This window comes from Protopterus annectens, chromosome 1.part2 (genome assembly GCF_019279795.1).
Source record: "Protopterus annectens isolate FY-2018-M chromosome 1.part2, PAN1.0, whole genome shotgun sequence".
NCBI lineage: Eukaryota > Metazoa > Chordata > Ceratodontiformes > Protopteridae > Protopterus > Protopterus annectens.
This window is the reverse complement of record NC_056727.1, coordinates 479,679,502-479,703,516: the sequence shown is the minus strand read 5'-3', so window position 1 is coordinate 479,703,516 and position 24,015 is coordinate 479,679,502. Positions and strand designations below refer to the sequence as shown.

Below are 24,015 nucleotides of genomic sequence, written 5' to 3'. Positions count from 1 at the left end.
TTTGAAAGGGCTGTTTTCACCTGTGCGTCTGTGACTTTTGTGACACTACACTTTTCCAGTATTGTTGTGGGCCCTTTTGGAGGTGAGAGGGGGGGTGAAATTTGCACTGAACCTATCTGCCAGGATGTTGGCAATATCAGTAGGTTCAGTATATGTTGTGCTATTTTTCACTATTTCAGTGCATAGCTGCGAGTTGCCACTTAGATTCTTAACATAGCTAAAGAAGCCTTTGTGGTTATCCTTTGAATCTTGGCTATTTTTCTTTCGAAGTTAGCCTTGGATGATTTCATGAGGGACCTTAGTTTCTTACTGATACTGATCAGGGATGTCTTTCCTTCTTGAGATTTGCTTTTTTTTTTTTCTGAACTAGTTTCCTCCTTCTATTGTATAGCCTGTTTATTGCAGGGGTCCACCAAACTGGTTTCCTTCTCTTAGAGGAGTGAGTCTTGGTTTTGCTAAGGATGGCACAATCCATGTATCCTTGTAGGTGCTCATAGAGTGCATTTGTAAAGTTTTCTGCATCTTGGTCAGAGTTATCCTTTAGCGTGGGGGCTGTGAAACTTACCACCTCTGTCTTAAGTAAGGTGAAGTTTGGTTTAGAAAAGTTTTTTACTGTGGTTTCCTTAGTTGGAGGTGGTGGTGGGGTGTGGACATCCAGAGTGATTAGTTTATGCTCTGATCTAACCAATGATGGGTTGACCTCTGGTGTGGAACACCTGTTGCCCATGTTGGTGATGACCAGGTCCAATATGTTTTCACCTCTGGTAGGGGAGTTTACCAGCTGATCCAGGGCATTTGAGTTGATGAATTCCAGGAAGTGCTGGGCCTGGGAATTTGTACTCGAGTAGTTTTCCCAGTGAATGGTAGGGTAATTGAAATTGCCCAATATCAGGGTGTTTGGTAGGACCTTCATGTTTTCCAGTGTCTCCAGAAAGGTGGAGTGGTGGTCCTGGGTCATGGAGGGTGATCTGTAGCAGGCCACAATTTGCATTGCAGATTTGCCCGATGTTAGTTGCACATGGATGATCTCAGAGGTATCATGCTGTGCCACTAACCTGGAGGTGTAGGTATCCTTGACGAATATGGATATACCCCCTCCTTTTGTGTTTCGGTCCGTGATCTGTGGCCGAAACGTGTGGTATGAGTTGTAGCCCAGTAGTGCTAGGGTGGATCTCTGGAGCCTTGAACCAGGTTTCAGTTACTGCACAGATGTCAACGTTCTCCATACTGAGGAGTGCTTCGAGCACATGCATTTTGAGATTTAAACTCCTGGCGTTGAGTAGCATAACCCTCAGTTTTTTGTTAATTGTGCTGTTTACAGAGGTGAGTTTGACTTTTGAGCCTTGCCTAAAAAAGGCACTATGGAGGCAGCAAGAGCCTTGGCCAGTATTTGAAAGCCTAGTGGTGACAGGTGCAAGCAGTCTCCTGTGAAGAAACGCGGCTTGTCGAGCATGTCGTCCCAGGCTGACAGGCACTGGATCTCCTTTGAATGACACCAGAAGCTTAGTCAATTGTTGAAATTTATCATTTTTTCTTTATACTGAGGTATCATTCATGGTGAGGGCAGGATGCTACTCAGGGTCAGGGTCATATTAGCCTGGGATGCATGATCAGAGAGCTCTTCCATGTCTTTTCATGCAGTCCAGGGAGGTATGTCTCAGGTCATTCACACCAACATGAACAATGACAGAGTCATATTTGTACTTGTTCTGGAGTGACCTGAGTGCTTGTGTTATGTGGCGCATTCTGGCTCCCGACAGGCAGCTAACAGTAACCTTCTGCTTGTCCAGCCTAGTGAGTGGGACGTCAGTGTGCCTGACTATAGAGTCACCTATTACTAGTGTGTTAGGTATATTATTTCGCCTTAAGGGCTGTGATTGTGCGGCACACTGATTTTGTGTTTTATGTGTTGTCTGGTTTGTGAAGGGAAGTGCAGGTTGTTTGGTTGTCTGCTTTGGAGATCTCTGATGCTTTGCAGGTTTTTATTTAGAGCCTCCGAGTATGATTTTGTGTATTTATGTGTATTTTTTGCCAGTGCTGTTTTAGTAAGTCTGTGTGGGGCTGGAGGTGTGGTGCAAGTGTTAACCTTCTCCTCTTGACTGTCTGTTCCAGTCTTGGGTGGAGACAGCTTAGTTTCCAGTTTGGCTGTATAATTGCATCTCTCACATATGTTAGTGTTTTGTGGTAGGAGGAGAGGGTTGTCTGTGTACATGAGGCAGTTGTAACATTGCCTCAGAATACCCAGATTCACCAGCTGGACTGGAGAGTGCACCTGAAGTTGCCCTTTGGTCATGCCTGAATAGTAGGGTGAGCTGCTTAGTCGCTTGATTGGTGAGGGGTGAATAAAGAGCCTTGCCCTGCTGGGCAATCAGTGTTAGGGTATATTAGTGCTTGCTATTAGGTCTGAGCAAGTGCTGGGCTGTAAGATGCTTTTTGAGTGCTTAGGTTGAGATTTAGACTAGTTTCAGGGGAAAAACTGAAGAGGAGATTTAGTGGAGCCGGGAATAATTTAACCGTAGCTAACCGGCACTGCCCCATGCGCAAAACCGTGCAAAAGTGGTTTTTATAGTAGGGAAATGAAAGAGATAGAAATTAGCCCAAAATGGCCAATAAACTACTAACTTCTAGGCTGGAACCACTCCTCCAGGGACAGATAGGTTGCTCAAAGCTCCCCTCTCTCACAAGTGAACAGAGAAACTTCCTTCTATCCAAGTAAAGTATGGGCAACTCAGAAACTAGTATCACAGCCCTGAATTCAGCATTAGCCTGAAAACTGGACTATACTAGCTTAGAAAGGTGGGAAACAATGAATTTTTTTGTTTTTTTTTGGTTTCTTGAAAAGATAAGGCAAAAACAGTAAAAAAATACACTTAAAACAGCTTTAAACGAATACAAACGATCAGAAAAGGCTATCACACTTTAGTGTGTAGCCTACAACAGTTAAACAAATTATTTAATCAAAAAACAACTTTTTAAAAGTGCAGGCAGTCAAATAAGTACAATATGTGAAAAAAACAAGCTTTTAAATCACAATAAATGCTGGAAAATCTGCGTTTAGGAGGAAAACAGTTAAGTACAGCAAGAAAGTACAGAAAAATGATACTTAATCACTCCAAAGTCTCTCTTCTAAGCTAGAAGGCTTGTATCAGTTTAAGGCTTTCTAGTGCTACCCAGTAGGTTAGTTACAGGAAAGATGGGAAACAAGTGCAGATGTGGTCTTTTAAACCAGAAAGTTGAAAGAGACGGATAAACTGTCCAAATGGTCAATAAACTACAATTTCTGGCCAAGAACCTCACCTCTCGTGCTAGACAGGTTACCTAGTGCTTACCACTCCCACTGATAAGCTAGAAGGCTTTCTTCCAACACAGAAAGGCTTGCAGGGCTCAGAAGCTTACCAACAGTCCTGGATACAGCAACTCTGTATCTGGACTAGGCTAGTTACAGGAAAGGTGAAAACAAGTGCAAGTGCGGCTTTTAAACCAGAACATTGGAAGAGATGGAAAAAAAACTGTCCAAACAGCCAATAGCTACAATTTCTGGGCCAGACACCACTCCTCTTGTGGTAGATAGGCTACCTAATGCTTACCACTCCTACTGATAAGCTAGAAGGCTTCACTCCAACACAGAAAAGCTTGGGGGGCTCAAAAGCTTACAAAGAGTCCTGGATACAGCAAATCTGACCTGGACAAGACTAGTTACAGGAAAGGCGAGGAACAAGTACAAATGTAGGCTTTTAAGCTAGCAAGTTGAAAGAGATGGTAAACTGCCCAAACGGCCAAATAAACTACAATTTCTGGGCCAAAACTCTCTCTTCCCATGGAGAATAGGGTACCTAGTGCTTACCACTCCCACTGATAGGCTAGAAGGCTTCCCTCCATCATAGAAAGGCTTGAGGGACTCAGAAGCTTACTAACAATCCTGGATACAGCAACTCTGTAACCGGACTAGGCTAGTTATAGGAAAGTCGGGAAACAGGCACAAGTGCGGCTTTCAAACCAGAAAGTTGAAAGATATGGAAAAAAACTGCTCAAACAGCCAATAGCTACAATTTCTGGGCCAGGGACCACTCCCCTTGTGGTAGATAGGCTACCTGATGCTTACCACTCCCACTGATAAGCTAGAAGGCTTCCCTCCAACACGGAAAGGCTTGGGGCGCTCAGAAGCTTACAAACAGTCCTGGATACAACAAATCTGTACCTGGACTACACTAGTAACAGGAAAGGCAGGAAACAAGCGCAAACACAGACTTTTAAATCAGAAGGTTGAAAGAGATGGAAAAGCTTCCCAGACCACCAATAAACTATAATGTCTGGGCCAGAAATCACTCCTCCTGTGGTAGATAGGTTACCTGATGCTTACCACTCCCACTGATAAGCTAGAATGCTTCTCTCTAACACAGAAGGGCTTGGGGGGGGGGACTCAGAAGCTTACCAACAGTCCTGGATACAGCAAATCTGTACCTGGACTACACTAGTTATAGGAAAGGCAGGGACCAAACGCAAAATGGGCTTTTAACCAGAAAGTAGAAAGAGATGGAAAAACTGCCTAAATGGCCAATGAACTACAATTTCAGGGCCAAAACCCACTCTTCCTGTGGTAGATAGGCTACCTAGTGCTTACCACTCCCACTGATAAGCTAGAAGGCTTCCCTCCAACACAGAAAGGCTTGGGGGGCTCAGAAGCTTACCAACAGTCCTGGATACAGCAAGTCTATATCTGGACTTGACTAGTTACAGGAAAGGCAGGAAACAAGCTTAGAATTTTTTTTTGTTAAAGAAAAGCAGCTAAAACAGCAGTAAATACAACTCAAATTGTAGTGCAGGCTAGTACACCCAAGTGTGTAGCAACACTACAGCAAATACAGTTCAAATAAATGCAATTAAAAAAATAAACAGTCTTTGCAAGGCTCGAACAGAGGACCCTGCACACCATAGACAAAGTGATTTACCACTAAGCCATAACAGATATACATGAATAGTTCTCCTATAAAAACACATATATAATAAACATTTCATCTGTTGAGAAAATATATTTATAAATAACAATACAGATATTAAATAGGAACTTAATTGCTTCTATGTTCAACCACTTAAACCATTTTTATTTAATCTCATCTGCCTTCAAATGAAGCAAGCTCCTTGGAGTAATCCTGTCACTGATATCAGATTAACAGATGAAATGTTTATGTGTTTTTATAGGAGAATATTCATGTATTACACACAGCTATATATTTTTAAAGAAAGAACATATTAATATGTTTTTAACTTGAGAGCACACTTAACTAATTAATTCATTTAACTTAACTGATTGTGATTAATCAATTGAATTGTGTATAAAAAAAGGGGGCGGGGGTGTGTGTAAGGTTTTGTATCTGATGAAGTTCCGTTTGTATTGAGTGTGAATAAAGGGAACGAAAGTGCTTATAACCTTACTCTGCCTGGTGTCTGGTTCTTTTCAAAGAGAAAGTATCCTGTGAGATTTTTGTTGGATTATTTTCTTTTATGTGTTTTACTATTGTGATATTGGTGTACATCATCAGTACACAGGATACTTGATCAAGGAAAGACTTTGACACTTTTTTGAAAGTAGGCTGTGAAGAGAGAAACTACAAGCAAGTATTTTTTGTGAATCAAGACTGACCAGTGTTTACTGACAAGTTCCTGGCAATGGATAAGTCTGTGGACAATATTAGCAATGATAACAGTGCAAGTCTTACACAACATTTGGCTTTAATATCCCAAATTAATACTAAAGTTGATTTAGTATGCTTTGGTAGAGCAAAAGAAATTCATACTGCTAAAGAAATGAATGTTGTTGTTGAAGTCTCCCGGTGAGCTGCAGGAAGCTAGAACATCCTACTCGGGGGTGGTACGGACAGATGCGAACACCATTGGAGTAGGCGAAGTGAATGGAAAAGGCTTGCAACCAATGGGTGATGGAAAATTCCTCTCCGAGCTGAACAGGGAACCTATACCATCGTGGATGGATTCGGGGGGGCCACCCAAAAGAAGTTGATGATCCTGTTTCCAATTACAAGCATAAAATCTACAACTTGGAAAAAAACTTGAAAAAACTCATGGGATTACAGCTTAACAATATGTTTTTCGAAGACTGTATACGCCTGGGAAGTGTACCAAAGGGGCTAAGAATCTGTAAGTTCTCTATTAACATTCAGAGTGGTTCGGCCCTACACCGGGAACTTTTAGAACTGTTTGACCGGACAGGCATTGACTTTATGCAGTTACTAATTAAAGACAATGCTAGAATAATGTGCAGATTGAAAGATGAAATTGTGACATTACAAAGAGAAATAACTGCTGATAGCCTCTTTGAGACAAATAAAGGGGTTTATTCCACCATCTTCCCAAGGGTTGGGCAGCAGGAAAATAACATTAAAAAGAAAAAATCGAAGAAGCTGAAAAGAAACCAGGAAGAATACGAGCAGAAGAGGGAGTACCCGATTCCAGGTGTAGGCTCTCAGCCAAGAGTTTCATTCATAGAAAGGGATGAAGAAGTTGTGGAAATTTTGCCAGGAGATGAGGTTGATGAACCGGATGTGTTTGGTGAGCAAAGGACTGGTTAGAGCAGGATTTGCAACCACTGCCAAGGAGGTCTGCATGGCTGAAAAGCAAGTATGGTTCCTGGACACCCAGAAACAACAACATCAAAAACAGTATTGGAGAGACTATCGTGGGCAACAAGGGGGCCAAAACAGAAGGAAGGGGAGACCACCACCACAACCATCCTACCAATGGTAAGGCCATCTCAGTTTGTTGTTAATGACAACTTGAAGTATTTTTCTAACTGTTCTAGTACTGAGGTGATGCATAAGACTGTTGGTGACAAATTTGTGGGGAAGACTGATTATACGAGAATCCAGAATAAAAGAAATGAATGGTCACCTGTGTTTGGTAGAAATGACAGCACTGAGTGTCATACTGACTTTCCTTGTACTATGCTGTTCCAAGAGGCTCTTGCTGATACTTGTGACAGTGGAAATGGACTGAATACTATAAATGAAAGTTTTATAGGTTCATAGGTAGGTACTAGGCTATCGGCCCAAGGGCCTACATAAGCCTAGCCAACAAAGTTCTCTGGCTTACGCCACCCAAGAAAGTTATTTTCCTGTGCCACTGTCGAGCAGAGACACAGAAGTGATCCCCGGGGTGTATTTCCTATTTCCTATCCACACATCAAGATTTTTCTTGAAGAATGCTAATGATGCCTCAGTATTACAGTATGCTGCAGAATGTAATGATTTATCTAATGAAGCATGTCTTAAGGAACTGTATAATGATTTTGATGCAAACATGGAAAAGCATTGTGTTGAAATTACACATGAGATATATTGTGATGAATCTTTGGGGAATAAACAAAATCTAGGTGTACTGAGCATAACTAATGAAGGAAATGATGTATTTTTACAGCATGATTTTGAGTTTAATAATGTCCCTATTGAAGCTATGTATAATGACAATAGTAATAATACAGGGAACAATAATGACATATATGAAAATGGAAATGTTTGTATTTTGAAATATAGGGCCTTAAGATTTGTAACTACAGTGGAATCATATTAAATAACACTCATGCAGAACTATTTGTAAAAGGGTTTAATTTTATCCCTAAGAAACAGAATTATATGGTCAATACCATTTTAGATTTGAATATGTTTGCAAGGGCCATAGATTTAAAGTTGGTAATGCAGAATGGGAAGGAGAGTAATGCAACTAGAGTAATTCTAAAAAGAAAAAGTACTTATAACCCACCCCCCATTACCACCAGTGGCCCTTTTCAAAAGATTGAACGAAATAGAATATAGGAATTTAATAGGGAATAAGACTAGATGGATTAACCAAAATTTAACAAAAGCGGAACAACAGGCATTAACAGAGTTAATGAGGAACCAAGAAGAAAGAATCACGAAGCACGATAAAGGGGGGAGGGGGGATTTGCAATGAAACATTATGACTACACCATCGGAATGATGAAATATTTGAATGACAGTTCCTTCTTTAGTGCAGCATCACTGAATGAGGTTAACATCTTTAATGCTAGATTAGACATGATTTTGGAAGAACTCTTCCAGGAATATACCTTCAGTGAAGATGAGGTGAGATACTTAAAGGTGAACAATTCTGTAACCCCAGCCTTCTTTGGCATCCCCAAAATTCACAAATCATTAGGGGATCCACCATAGTGGCAGAAGGTGGGAGTAAAACAGAACCTTTAGCAAAAATGTTAGATTTCCATTTAAAAGGATTTTTTGTGGATAAAAAACATGTTTTGAAGGACTCTTGGCATTTATTACAGTGCATGGCAAAGAATGAGTTCAAGGAAGAAGTTATTTTCTTGATTATTGATATTAAAGACCTTTTTCTTTGTATCCCACATGAAGAAGGAATGGAATATTTCCAGGAAGCACTAAGGGAAGGAACTAGATTTTCAAGGGATACTGTGTATGTCTTAGCTACCCTCATGGAATTGGTTCTGAAAAATAATTTTGCATGGTTTCAGGGGGGTAGCAATGGGTGCAGCAGTAGCCTCAATATTTGCTAATAAAGTTCTTTGGTATTGGGAAACCAAATTTGTTTTAAATTCAATGTTCAGGAAAATATCTTTAGATATTATAGATTATTGGACGATAGTCTAATATTATGGGAAGGGGGGCTTGACAAAGCAGATAATTTTTCGAACTATATCAATGCCACTACTGATTTTTTGAGCTTTACCAGTAAAACTGAGAAAGAAGCAGTTAATTATCTGGACATCCACCTATACAAAAATAGAAGGGATGGATGTTATGAATCATATATATATATAGGAAGCCCACACACTCAAATAGTTATCTGCACTTTGAGAGTGACCACCCCTTTTGGTAAAAAAGAAATTTGGTAAAGGGTCAAATGATTAGAATATCAAGACTAACAACAGACAACAATAGGTTTAAAGAACAAATGGTAGAGTTAAAGACTATGCTGGGAATAAAAAGTTACCCATCTAGTGTCCTAGGAGGGACAGGAGAGTTATGTAAGAAGCAGGAGTGAAGATTTTTATCCCCCATTATTGAAAAAACCTGAGAGTTTGTTGAACGTTAAGAAGACAGAAGAGGTAATTACTTGCTGTGTGCAAACATATAATGAGGGTAGTGTAGAGGTCCGTAAAATGGTGGAAAAGAACTGGAATTGTGTTTTTGGGGCATATGGATTAACTGAAAAACTTGGTAATAAACCAAAAACAGTTTTCAGAAGAGGACCCAACATTAAGAACTTATTTGAAAGGAAGAAAGACAAAGATAGGATTCCATTAGGTAATATGAAGAAATGCAATGTCTTCAGGAAATGTAGGTACATTTATGAATGCAGGAATATAGTGATAGAGGGTCACAACAGGATAATTCCAATGACAGGGAATTATAACTATTATATGAAAGGAGTTGACTATGTGGCCTTGTGCTAGTCATGCTGTGCATATTATATAGGAAAAATAGAAAACAAGTTAAAAAAGCAAATTTACCAACACATTTATACAATTAAGAGACAAGACAAAACAAATGCCTTATTTAGACACAGCATAAACTGTAAGTATTTTAAAAAAATCCTCTTCTGTGTATTGGAAAAGGTAGGTAGACAGGAGGGGGGAGTAATTGGCCCTGTTTTTTAGAATATAGGGAAACACACTGGCAGGTTTTGTTGAATGCCACAGTTTTTCCTGGTATCAATGACAGGATTTCTCTAAGGAGCTTGCTTCATTTAAAGGCAGATGAGATTTGATAAAAATGGTTTTAAGTGGTTGAACATAGAAGCAATTAAGTTAGTATCTAATATATGTATTGTTATTTATAAATATATTTTCTTAACAGATGAAATTTATATTATATATGTGTTTTTACTGGAGAACTATTCATGTATTATACACAGCTATATATTTTTAAAGAAAAAACATATTAATGTGTTTTTAACTTGAGAGCACACTTAACTAATTCATTCATTTAAGTTAATTGATTGTGATCAATCAATTGAATTGTATATAAAAAGGGGGGGAGTGTGTAAGGTTTTGTATCAGATTAAGTTCCGTTTGTATTGAGTGTGAATAAAGGGAACAAAAGCGCTTATAACCTTACCCTGCCTGGTGTTTGGTTCTTTTCAAGGAGAAGGTATCCTGTGACATTTTTGTTAATAATAATTAATCAAAATACAAGACAATACTTTCTATTACACAGTGCTTGTCAAGAGTTCAGAGATTGCAAGAAATGCTTAAAATAAATCAGCAGTACAGTTCTGACATCAGAGAAAAACACTTGGTCTAATCTTTCTATTTCTTAAAGAAAACACAAGTCTAAGATAACTTACATATGAGCAAGACAGTGCTGTGAGTTGGATAATCAAGACAAAAATGCTTAATGCCTTCTGATTCTCTCTGTTTAAATTTATATTGCAGTCCTGATTCCCATTACATCATTTTTTACATTTTCCTGATGTTCCCAGGCTGACAGAAACTGCATTTACCTTCTTTTACACCTAGGCAGAAACCAGAGCAATAAAGGACATTCCACATGTAAATTCTGGTTATTAACTTTAGCCTTAAAACAATAGGCAGGAAGCCTTCATCTAGCCCGGTCAGAGCCAGATTGTAAACATCAAAAACAGTCATGAAATAATTTCAATTTCAAAGGACAGACAAGAAATGCTTGACTTAGCTTTCTTTACAGCAGATGGCAATGTTGTTATATTGTTTTGAGTTCAACATTTCACAGCATATTCTTTCATTTAAGAAAACAAGCCTGTAATTCAACATTCATATTTACAAATGACAGAATTATGTATAAAATCCTATCCGGTTAGGCTGGCAGCCTTCACATTTCTCCACCAGTCGTCACATAAGCTAACAGCTAACTTGACAGACTTAGAAATAAAACTTCAATCTAACCCAAACCCTGATTTTGAAAGATTAATCAATAATACCCAAGACAATTACATGAGCTACACCAACATAATTACTCTATGTACGAGCTAAGATGCATAGCTAAATATTCAGAGTGGACACAATTCCCATTTAAAGTTTTGGCTAGAATTATTAAGAACAAGTAAGAACCATCTAGAATATCATTAATTCAATACCAAGATAAGATTTATAAAACAGATACACAAATTTGGATCTTTTCCATCAGATCTATTTAGAAATATATGACCTGAATAACCAGCGACCGTCTTCTGAGGAAATTACAAGCTTTCTTAATAGTATTACATTCCCTAAACTACAAAATAATTACATTGAACTCTTAAATGCTCCCCTGAATAAGCAAGAAATAATCGATGTTATAGAGAGATTAAAAAAAGGTAAAGCACCAGGTCTGGATGGATATACCACAGAATTTTATAAAGTGTTCAAGCAGACTCTGTCATCTATTCTTTTGAAAGTCTATAATTATATTAAGACTTACGGTATATCTGATTGCCCCCTAAACAATTCTAAAGCAATTTTCATACCTAAAAACAGCTTGGACAGAGCTAACCTGCACAATTACAGGCCAATCTCCTTAATTAATGTAGACATTAAAATATTCTCTTCACTCCTAGCTGAGAGACTGAAAAACGTTATGCCGTCTGTAATTACCCCTGAACAAACTGGTGTTATACCTAAGACAGACAGACTTGGGACAATACTTTAATTTTAGATGCCTTATTACATCTCAGTAAAAAGGTCAAGAATCCGAGCTATGCATTAGTAACTGATGAATGTAATGTTTTTGATGTAGTAAGCTGGAACTTCTTATTTACGACTATGGCTCATTTTGACATCCCCAAGAGTTTCATAAATATTACTGAAACTATATATAATAAAGGGGTCTATATCAGATTGTCAAATGCTGACAACTTTGAAGCTTCAAACTTCGAACTTGAAAGTTCAAAGTCTAAAAACGTCGACTGTCAAAAAAAAAAAAAAAAACCCTCAAAACCCAAAACAAAAAAAAAAATGCTCTATGCAGAGGGGCCCTCTTGCGCTCCCACACCCCCACTACTTAAATGTACCAATTCCGAGATCGCACTACAGTGCAGTAAAGGGAAATCTTCCCTTCCCGTACTCTATGGCGATCTCCGTTATACATTTCGACGTTTTTACACTTTGAACTTTCAAGTTCGAAGATTAGTACTTTGAACTTGTCAGCATTTGACATTATGATACAGACCCATAATAAAGCATACACTTACCTTTATATAAATAAGACCTTATTTAAACCTATTAAAATTAGTAATGTTACTAGACAGGGTTGTCCCCTCCCCCCACCTCTTTAACTTATACCTAGAATCTCTACTATTTTATATTTACCAAGCCACCTTTCACTCTATCCTGAGAACTATGAAAGTTAAAATCTATCTGCCTATTCAGACGATCTAAATATATATATATATATATATATATATATATATATATATATATATATATATATATATATACTTTGAGCGTCCCATCTCCGATATTAAGAAGCTAATTAATACAACTGATAAATTCACGAGGGTCTCGAATTATAAAGTTAATCAAAAAAGTCACTTATTTTTGCTATTAATCCACTTTTTCACAAAGAATACCTACCAGCTGACACTCCTTTTACAATAGAATACTATTTTAGATACCTAGGGATACAATTTGAGCATACTCCTACAACCATGTATCAAAACAACCTCATGAAAACATGGACAGGCATTCTACATGACCTTCACAGGTGGCAACATTTGAAGTTGTCCTTGTTATCTACAGTTGCAATTGTCAGGATGAATGTCTTACCTAAACGTTTATATCAATTCAATGCTTCAAACCTAGTTATCCCTAACAATCTTTCTTCCAAAGAGTCAAAGAAGAGCTGGCCAAATTTATTTGGTTTCCAAAAGCAGTTAGAATAAGCTATCAAAAATGATGGTATCCGAAAAGAAAAGGAGGATTGGGTATGGCAGAATTCCGTCTATATTACTGGATTATCTGCGCTAATAGGATTATCCTAATATCAAACTTTAACTTAAAGAAAGACACTTGGCACCCTCTCTAGATGAGGATTTGGTACAAACATGCAAGCAGTAATAATTTTAATCCCAAAGCCCTCCCCTTAATGAATGAAAGCTTAAACAACCTTCCTGTGAGTAGTATTCTAAAGCAAAGATTTCAAACCTTACAGTGTTTATTAAAATAAATAGAGTTAGAGGAAACCCTTCCTTATATTCAATATGAACCCCAACATCAGACTAAACAATAAAATGATTAATCACTTGGACTATCCTCTAATCAAAGAATATACAGTATGGGATATACATAAATTTAATGAGAAATCCATACGAGAACTGAGATGCGAGTTGAACCTAAGCCAGAAATATACTATTATATTACATGAAATAAGAGAACTTACAACAACTATAGTTGCCAATAAACTGATTACTGAATCTGATGTAAATACGGTAAGAGATTTCTGTAGTACCCTAACTAGGAAGAAAAATATGATATCAAATACATATAAGTTGGTGGTGGCCTCTAAATTTCACAATATAATTATTTTTTCTAATTACTGGAATCAACATAATGTCAACCTCAGGGAGGACCAAAAACTTAGAGCAATACAATCCACCATTAAATTTTCCCCTTTCAAAAAGCTCATCTACACTTAATTAATCATTAATAATAACTCTTATTTTACGCCCTGTAGACTAAATAAACTTAACCCAAATGTCTCTCCCTCATGCTCATCCTGCTCCTTTCCTCAAGCAAACCTCTTACACATCCTGTGGTCATGCAATCACACATATAAGCTTTGGTGCTCTCTCAAAGTTAGATTAGGAAAAATGGGTTATCAAAAGTCCACCCTATCTTGGGAACTAGCAATTTTACATGTTACAGACATGTTTATCTAACTTGAAACTACATGTACTTATTATCCTTTGTTCACTTATTAAATTCTACACTACTAAAAACTGGTTAGATTGCACCAAATTATCATGGAATGGTTTCAGGAATCTAGCAATAAAATATATATCCTCACAAAAAATATTTACAAATAACCCTAACAAACAAGCATACTATCAGACATTTTGGAAACTTGTTTTTGACATTATCCAGGATGATTGATTAACTGTTTAATTGTCCTAATTTAGGCTGATACAATTCACCATTTTGGCTTTGATGGGCACCCTCATATTACTCCAGAAATCAAGGCTCCTTGTATAATCTCCAAGTGACTCTTTTTTTATTGCTTGCAGTAGCATCACTTGTATATATTTGTATATATGTGTATATAGGTTTATAGTTTTGTTTCCTTATGTCTTTAGGGGGTATAGAATGTCTAAGGATGACTGTCAAATCATATATATACTGCTTTTGAACTTTTATGTAACTTCATGCACTGTTTTATCTGTTACCTCTCTATAAAATAATAAAATGTTATTGGAGAAAAAAAAGTTTTTGCCTTCGGGTGTGAACCATTGTTGTGCACTGCCAAGCAATGCACAAATGCAGAAGCCAAAAAAAAAAAGAAAATGGAAAGAAATAAAATCAAGCAACAAAATAATTCAAATAAAGGGTATATTTATCAATGAACACTGCCCCTGGAGAATGGTCCTATCAAAGCCTGTTCTAGACCTGGAGAAGGAATCTAGTTTGTAACGCTTTGTAAAAATATGTACAAGGAACCATGTTGCTGCCTCCAGAATACTTCTAGAGTTTGCACCTTTCTAGAAATCCATGGAAGAAGCCAAAGCCTTAATAGAGTGGTCCCTAATCTTGCCTGAAAGTGGCTTGCTATGGCGAGAGTAACACAAACAAATAACATGCAACAGCCATCTGGAAAATTTCTGCTTTAACAATGTTTGCCCTTTTATCTTACTTTCACAGGGGATAAACAGCTGATCTGCTTTCCTGAAGGACTAAATTCTGTCCAAGAAGCATCTGAGCTGCCTGTAGACTTTCAGGTTAGGGATAATCCCTCCACTTGTTTTTCGCTTCTGAATAGAAGACAGAGATATTAAAAGGCTGGCTAAAGTTAAGCTGTGAAACACTTTAGGCATAAAAGAAGAAAAAAGTCTCAAAGAAACCCTGTCCCTGTGTAAAATGGCATAGGGCTGACTCATCATAACAGCTTTTAAGTCAGATACTCTTCTAGCAGAAGTCAGAATAGTAAGTAATACTGTCCATGTTAACAACCTCAAATCAGCCTGATCAGCTGGTTTAAATGGAAGCATTAGCTTTTCATGCACAAACTGAAGATCGCAAGGAGGAACTATCTGTTTCCTGAGTGGATGAATATGTAGCACATGCTTCAAAAACTTCCTGACTTTTAGACATACAGAAAGGGGGGATCTTCAACTGTTGGTTTTGAAAGGAGGAAGACAAATCTATTTCTGGTGTTCCTCACAACTGAATCAATTCCTGGAAGATGCATAGGTGCAGTTTCTACTTATGAGGGTCTGTCCTGGTAACTGCTTCACTGGTCCAGCCAAGAAAGAAGCTTCAGAGATGGACAGTGAAGCCCATATGAGTTGGTAAACTTTTTGACAGCCCAAAAAAGTGGTTTGAGGTAGAAGCATACTGACAGTCCCCCAAAACACTATGTCCTGTCTATAAACTCTATCTAGAAAAAAATTATCAGATGTAAAATCCCTAGAACAGTATGACAGTCCAAATAAAGTCAGTTTCCTAACATAAAAATATAAATTTCACAGAAAAAAGTATTAGTTTTCCTCAGAAAAAAATGAAATAGTGGAAGGTTTTCCCTATCAGAGGACTTATCTGCCCACTTTTGAATGTTTACAAGCTGACTGTCAGTTCTGCAAAGCCCACAATAGGAGTGCTCCTTGGTGATAAGAAAATGTTGGCACCCTAACAGCCAGTTATTTGCAGCTCTGCTGAAGCTCACGGCAATTATGGCATCTGTAAGGTGCCCTTAAGTTTTGAAAAGCTGACTGGTTGGTCATACCCTTGGCAGGACATTACCTTAAGAGTTTACGCTACTGCAACAGTGCTCTAATGCAGAACATCAGAAGGGGTGGTCAGCAGTTTCAGAGCAGTAAAAACTGAAATGGCTTGAAGGTAGAATTATAAGGTAGTGCTATAGTCACTGAAGTAAGGATCACTCAAACTGAGATGGTCACGTGCTCTTGGCCAAATGTACAAAAGATACAGGTACATATATTTGTTTTATTGCTGCAATAGCCCTCCCAAAAGAATTCCCAGAGTTCTTCATCAGCAGCTCAAAACATCATTTTCTTAAGAACCTGCTCAAACAAAGCCAAAAAGCCATTTTTTCATACCTGGTCTGAAGTAGTTTCACTCTTCTGACCCTTCATCATCTGATTTTTCCAGGCTGCCATTCTTCTCTCAATCTCCTTCTCAAATTCTCTCTGAATAAGCATACAAAGGGTTAATACTTGCAGAATCTTTATTATCGTCGTGTCACCTTTGTGCCAGAACACAGCCCTAAAGTCTCAATACATTTCTAGGTATTACTAGATACATTTAGCATACGTACTCCCACTCCATGAACTTAGGGACTCTGATCAGTGCATCTAGTGACCTTTCCAAGCATTACAGAAGCGCATTAAGCTGAAAAGGTTGGCATGTCATGAAATTACATTCTGATAAAACAAAACCTTAACAAACATTTTTGGAAACATGTTATGAACAGTTACGACTAATCAGATGAAACTGCTATTGACATAACAACACTGTCAAAACAAATCAAGCTCAACACTGAAGGAAAACAGTCAGGCATCACAGTAATGCTGCTTTTTCTTTCATTCTGTCAATAAGTGACAGAAAACTACATCAGAATGTAGTACAATGCTCTGGATATTCACATTTAATAATATTTAAGAAAAAGAAATAAAGTAAGACTCTACCTGTTTTTAAAATTTGAACTAAAAGCTTCACCTCTGCACTGTGGTCACACACCCTACTGACTTAATTCTGCATTTTAATCCAATGCACCAATGATCAACAAAATATTATCCAAGTGACTAGACATAACACTATCATATATTTCCATAAGCACTACAGTAAAATCATAAAACAAATGACTATATCTATAACATTCTGTTGCATCATAAAAATACTGGCTTATGAACACTGTAGCAGACTGCTATATCTATGCTGTTCTCTACATACTTCCCTGTTCCCTCAGAAGAGCATTTCAGTATAGTTGTGATTACAGGGGAGATTAGAATATCAGACCTCAAGGGTCTATATTAGAACACCGAACATTCAAAATGTTGAGCGTTCTAATATCGACCCGTTTTCAGCAAAGGCTGAAAATATCGAAGAAACAGAAAACCAAAATTTTTCCCAGGGAAAGAATTTGGTTGTCCATTTCTGTTGCTTCGGTATTTTCAGTGCTCTGGTGGAAAGTTATGGGTCGGGTTCAGGTAAGTGTGCGATTGTGTGGACGTGAGGGTTAGGGTGGGGTAGGTGAGTTAGGGTTAGGGCGCGGGTGAGGTGACTGTGCAATAGTGACAGACCTTAGGGTTAGGGTTTGGGTTAAGGTAAGTGGATAGTTAGTGGTGTATGTATAGTTTAGTGTAGGGTTAGGTGTAAGAGTTTAGGTGTATGTGTGTGGACTGCTGTTTGTTTGGTGTGCTTGTGTTATGTGTTTTGGAACAGCAATTTTTTTCTCTAGGAAAAAATTCGCTGTTCTGAATGTTCGATGTTTTGAATTTTCGATTGATAGGATTGATATTAGAACACTCGACATTTTGAATGTTCGGTGTTCTAATATAGACCCAACCTCAAATACTACATTACAAAGTCCCTAAATTCATGTAGTGGGAGTACCTATACTAAATGTGTCTAGTAATACCATCTACGTCAATGTTTTAACTAAACAGACATGTATTTTAGGTCATACAATAGGTGTACCTACTAACAAAGCAGTCTGATAATACCATGCAGAAGACTAGTGATATAAAAGAACAAGTGGGTATCCTGTATACTACAACCAGGGTTGCCAGATGTCCCTATTTGGGCGGGACTGTCCCGAGATCAGCATCCTGATCCAGAGTTCCGCCCTGCTGGTTTAAATCCCGGCCAGCCTCCGCTTTGTTTGTTTTTTTTTTTTTTTTTTTGATTGGCCCGTATACCTGGCATACAGGCCAATCAAAAAATCGCTAAACACGGAGCTTCTTCTGTTCGCATTAAACAGAAGTAGTTCCGTGTTTAGTGTTTTTTGATTGGCCCATATGCCGGTATACGGGCTAATCAAAAATTGCTAAACACGGAGCTACTTCTGTTGAATGCGGCAATGGGTCCGTCCACATTAAACACGAGAAGCTCCGTGTTTAGTGCAGATTTACTGTTCTTTTCTTTTTTTGCTCTTCACTTTTTTTTTGTCGTCCCTACCTGGCTGATATGAAATCTGGCAACCCTGACTACAACTCATAAGAATATAACCATTATTTTTTTTCCTTGTAATAAGTATAGTCCATAATTGCAACATAGGCTATCATGGTGCCGGAGTGACTGAAACTAAAACTGTAACACATGATGCACAGTAATTATGCTTGTAAAATAACAAAAATATAACCTTATGTACTTGTGTGACACCAGAAAAGTCCATAACAATCTTGCAATAGGGAGTGTCACATTTTCATTCAAAGCTTGTGAAAGACAACTTTATTAAACGTCCTTCTAACATAGCAAAAGTACTTGACAAAATTTTATTAAGCACCTTTCAACCTGTTACTCTTAAGTCTTGTGTTATAGCATTACCCAACGGTGACAGAAGAAAGTGACTAACATTTTTTAAAGCTGCTCGTTCATCAGAGAGACACTTAAGCACTGCCACACAGACAGTGGCCAGAAGCTAAATGTTTCGCAGCTTTCAAAGATATAAAGCAGTTTACTGTCTATTTTTTTCTGCAACAAGCAGTATATCACAGTATATAAAATAACACATACTTAAAAATTATGATAGAGCCTCCCTAATCAAAACTGCTGTATGTTCGCAACATGGATATTAAGATTCACTGCTCACTTCAATTTTGGAGCTGGTAAACTTCTTAACATCCTTGTCTCAGACATTCAAAAACTTGGTTATGATTACAGCCTAATTGCAATTCTTTACGGTTTGCATTTTTCAAGACTGTTATTAATCAAGTCTTGTATTGCCACACAAACTGCATCTGCCAGATGACTGCATTACAGAAATATGACATCTATGAAAGCTGTAACACACTTCATGCTGCTGTATGGAAGTGTAGCAAAGTTATGTGTTTAACAGCTTTTGAAGATGCTGACTGAGACCAGGTTCATTTTACTTCTTGGATACTGTCTCTGCAGCAGTACTAAGTGCTTTGCAGCTTTCAAATCTGTAAAACACTTTGCAATTGGTAAAAAAAAAACATTTATCTGGGCAACTAAAATTTCATGTATAACACAGAATTATGACTGCATTTATTTAGTTAACAAATATATCATGCGTTTTCAAAATGGATATTCACCTCTTGGGTTTAACTCAAAGCGAATTTCTTGACGTCCACTTCTTAGTCACTTAACAAATTGCTTATGGTCAGAGACCCAGTAATATTCCCTCATACAAGAACCTTTATAATTTAGTTATTTTATATAATAATAAGATCTTGCTACCCAGCACTGTGACATAAAGGAATAAAGCCCTGACTACGACCCAGGTGACCCGGGTTTGTTTAGCAGCTTGGGCATCTGAGGTGCTGGCAGGAAGGGATGTGTATGCTCAACCCCAGGGAAGGTTAGCCATGTGGGCATTACCTGCAATGCTCCTTAGTGGAGGCTGGGGATACTGTACTGAGGTGGCAGTGTCTAAGTTAAGAAAAGGGTGGTGGGCTTGCCTGAGCTGTGGAGTCAGGGCAATATGCCGTACATCCCTATCGCACATCTACCCCTCAGACAAAATGCAGTACTGCAATAGAAGGGAGGAGTAATCTGCAGGTTAAAAGTAATAACTCTCCAGCTGAAGGTGATAGCAAGACACCCCCCCCGCCAGGAAGCCCTTAGGTTCTCTGCCAGTCCCAGCTTGTCAGAGAATGCCTGGAGGAAAGTAGAGCATTGCAGATCTAGTGATGGGCATGGGGCACTATTTAGAAAGCCATAGGATGATATAGGGGAGCAAAAAAGTTAAAAAAGGTCTTGTTGTAGACTTTACTTCACTTTTCTGCCATTGATGATCAAACTGATAATCAGTTCCTAAAGTCTGAATTTCACTGCGCTGGTAGGATCCTTATAATAAAGACCAATAATTCATCATATGACAATGAACACAGTCTCCCAGAGAAATGGGAGTTTGAATATCAAATCTCAAGCACTTACTTCGTGTTAACAGTAATATATATTGCATTATAATACCAAATCTGTTCACTTTACTTTCTATAAGCAAAAGTTGCTTCCATCTTGAATTATAGTCCAATTCACTCCATCCCCACCCCAAATGGCTCAGCTTTCCAGGCCCAAAAGCAATCTTTTCTATGACATTATCGTTTGCCTAAAATCCCTTTTTCTTTCCATTTTTCCTACATGGAGTAGGGGTGTCGCATCAGCTATTTTCACTTTGCCTGAGGACATGAGAATCTAGTTAGCTGATAGACAATGCCTTACTGTAGATGAGTTGGGGAAGAGGGGAGACCTATGCCTAGCAAGCAAGACATCACTGCATAGGAAAGGAACACCCAGTACTGCCCATTGGTCTAAGGGAAACCATAGTGGGCAGCCCAGACTGCGCCAAACAGAGTCTGTCAGTAGCAGGGGAAGCAACTAGTCCAGGTACACATCCAGGACCTAGGGTTAAATATTTTAAATGCAACCAGTGGGGCCATGTAGCATATAGATGTCCATGGGGTAAGGTGGGGAACAAAAGGGGGGGGAAAGCCAGTAAGTAGGAATGACAAAATGTCAACAGTAGGTTGTCTTGAGACAACAAGGGTACCAAACTACTACACTGCAGATGTCCTTATAGGAAATGATTTTGGTAATGCAGTACTGTGTGTTGAAGCAGTTACACGCAGTCAGGCTTGGAGACAAGCATGTGGGTCTGGTAGCCTGGGGGAGACCCAGACAGACTGCACACCTGCAGCCAGGACTGGGTGAGGTGGTCACTTCAGAGAGGAAACTACCCTGTAGCAGTGAGACTGAGGGTGAGCCACAGCTGCTTGTGGGTACTGATGTTCCCTTGGACAGAGTGACTGCATGGGCAGAGGTGAGTAGTAGTACCCAGGCTGACAGTGAGGCACTGCTGTCAGAGGATGCCCGACTTCCTGTGGAAGGGGAGCTGGGAAGGGTTATTAAGAGAGTTGAGACAGGCTCAGCTCTCAGACCCTACTTTACAAGGCCTGAGACAGGTAGCTACTGAAACACCTGATTCTCAAGGGAAAGGGAAATCTGTATACTGGGACAAAGGGTTACTGTATAAAGAGTGGATGCCTGAGGAAGGACTAGAGGGTTAGAGAATACAGCAGTTGGCAGTGCCCAGAATCTACCATCTGGTACTTCTAGCCATAGCCCATGATATTCCCTTTGCAGGTCACATGGGCATAAAAAGTACAAAGAGACATATTATGCAGAACTTCTATTGGCCTGGGATTTCCAGAGATGTGACAGGGTACTGCAGGACCTGTGAGCAGTGCCAAAAGGTAGGCAAGGCAGGAGACAAGGTGAAAGCTCCTTTGATGTCTTTGCCTGTGACTGAGGAGCCATTTCAGAGGGTATCTATGGATATTGTGGGGCCTCTGAGTACCCCAAGTTCCACAGGGAAAAAGTATATCCTAGTGGTAGTACATTACGCTACCAGATACTCTGAGGCAGTGGCTCTGTCTTCCATTGAGGCAGAAAAAGTGGCAAATGCTTTGTTAGAAATTTTCGGCAGGGTAGGTTTCTCAAAAGAAACACTGACTGACACAGGTGCCAATTTCATATCTGACCTGCAGGCTTGTCTGTGAAAGTACTGTGGGGTGACGCACCTAAAGGCAACCCCCTACCATCCCCAGACTACTGGTCTTGTCGAGAGGTTAAACTCTACACTCAAGACCATGCTACGGACATTTGAAGACCAGTTTAATAGGGACTGGGCCAAATATTTGCCCCATATGTTGTTTGCTTACACTGAGGTTCCCCAGGAATCCACAGATTTTTCATCCTTTGATTTGTTGTATGTGCATAGGGTGAGGGAGCCACTAGATTTAATTTCAGATGAGTAGGAGGGTGAGTGTGAATCCCACAAAGAGTCTGTTGTGGCATATGTCCTAAACCTCAGGACAAGGCTCAGGGAACTCATGGGCATGGCCCAGGAGAACCTGGTAGAAGCCCAACAGAAAAAATTCTGGTATGACAGGAATGCTTGAAATAGAGGGTATGCTATAGGGCAGCAGGTAATGGTTCTCATTCCTGTCAGACACAACAAACTGCACGCAGCTTGGGAGAGACCTTACAAGATGGTAGGGAAGTTCACTGATGTTAACTACATGGTAGAACTTGCTAAGCAGGAGGCAAGAGTACAAACTGTACCATATTAACATGATGAAACCTTACCATGACAGTGGAGGCCCTTGTGCTGAGTATTTGCAGTGGATTCTAGAAGGAGTCTGAGGGAGATTTGGTGATTGTTCTCAGTGAGGCTTGGACTGACACCTCAGTGGAAAGGGTAGCAATGTCCCTGCAGTTATCGCCTACCCAAGTTCGAGAAATCAGAGCAGTGTTACAGGAGTTTGGGGACATGATCACTGGAAAGCCAGAGTGCACCTACCTGGTATAGCACCATGTGGATACAGGACCCCAAAGGCTTATTAGGCAGGCCCCTTATAGGGTGCCTGAGAAAGTCAAACAGACTCTGAGAGAGGAGATACAGGAAATAGTGGAATTAGGAGTAAATCAGGACTCCAGCAGTCGCTGGGCCTACCCAGTGGTGCTGGTACCATAGAAGGATAGCAGCACCAGGTTTTGTGTGGACTACAGGAAATTAAATAGTCACACAGAGTCAGATGTTTACCCCATGCCTAGGACAGATGAAGCCCTAGAGCAGCTGGGTGGGGCTAAGTATCTTACCATCATTGAACTTACCAAGGATTACTGGCACGTGTCCTTGATTCCCAGTGCTAGAGAGAGGTCAGCCTTTGTGACTCCTTTTGGCTTGTATGAGTTTACAAAGATACTCTTTTGGATGAAAAATGACCCGGCAACTATCCAGAGACTGGCAGATCATATCCTAGCAGGAGGAGGAAATTTTGCCCTTGCTTACCTAGATGATACTGCCATCTATGGCCATTCCTGGCAGGAGCACCTTCAGCATGCCAGGGAGGTGCTGGGAAGACTACAGGTGGCAAGGTTGACCATTAAGCCTAGCAAATGTTAGGTGAGTATGGCAGAGGTCTTCTACCAAGGACATAAAGTGGGGAGTGGTAAGATCATGCCAGAACCTGCCAAAGTGGAAGCCATTCAGGCATAGCCTGCACCTGTTACCAAAATGCAGGTGAGGGCATTCTTAGGGACAGCAGGGTACTAAAGAAAGTTCATCCCCAGTTACAGTACCATAGCTGCTCCCCTTACAGACCTGACAAGGAAAACCAGGCCAGATAAGGTACTGTACCCCAGCATGTGAGCAGGCATTCCAGAAGCTTAAAGGAGCTTTGGGAGGATCCCCTGTGTTAGCCAGTCCAAATTACAGCAAAGAATTTCTTGTGCAGGTGGATGCTTCAAACCATGGGGTGGGGGCTGTACTTTGCCAGATTTCTTCAGAGGGAGAAGAGCACCCAGTGGTTATCTTAGTCATAGGCTCCAATCCAGGGAGGAATGCAGCTGTAGAAAAGCAATGTCTAGCCACAGTGTAGGCACTGCAGAAACTTCAGCCTTATCTGTATGGAAGAAAATTCACTGTAGTTACAAACCACAATCCCCTAACGTGGTTACATTGAGCCAGCCAGCAAAATGCCAAGTTACTAAGTGGAGCCTAAGATTGCAAGCATATGATATAATAGTGCAGCACTGCAGTGGGGTTAGCAATGCCAATGCAGATAGGCTCTCTA

At 39.5% G+C, this 24,015-nt stretch overlaps 1 protein-coding gene across 2 annotated transcripts in view; it reads right to left on the bottom strand.

Annotated features, from left to right (window-relative positions):
- The window catches only part of KIZ (kizuna centrosomal protein), a 1,514,946-nt gene that overhangs the window by 1,253,558 nt on the left and 237,373 nt on the right, over positions 1–24,015 (bottom strand). For both annotated transcript variants that reach the window (XM_044057131.1, XM_044057139.1), the window contains exon 4: positions 16,291–16,380. In XM_044057131.1, coding sequence (XP_043913066.1) covers positions 16,291–16,380 — 90 coding nt within the window. The remainder of the gene's footprint in view (positions 1–16,290; positions 16,381–24,015) is intronic.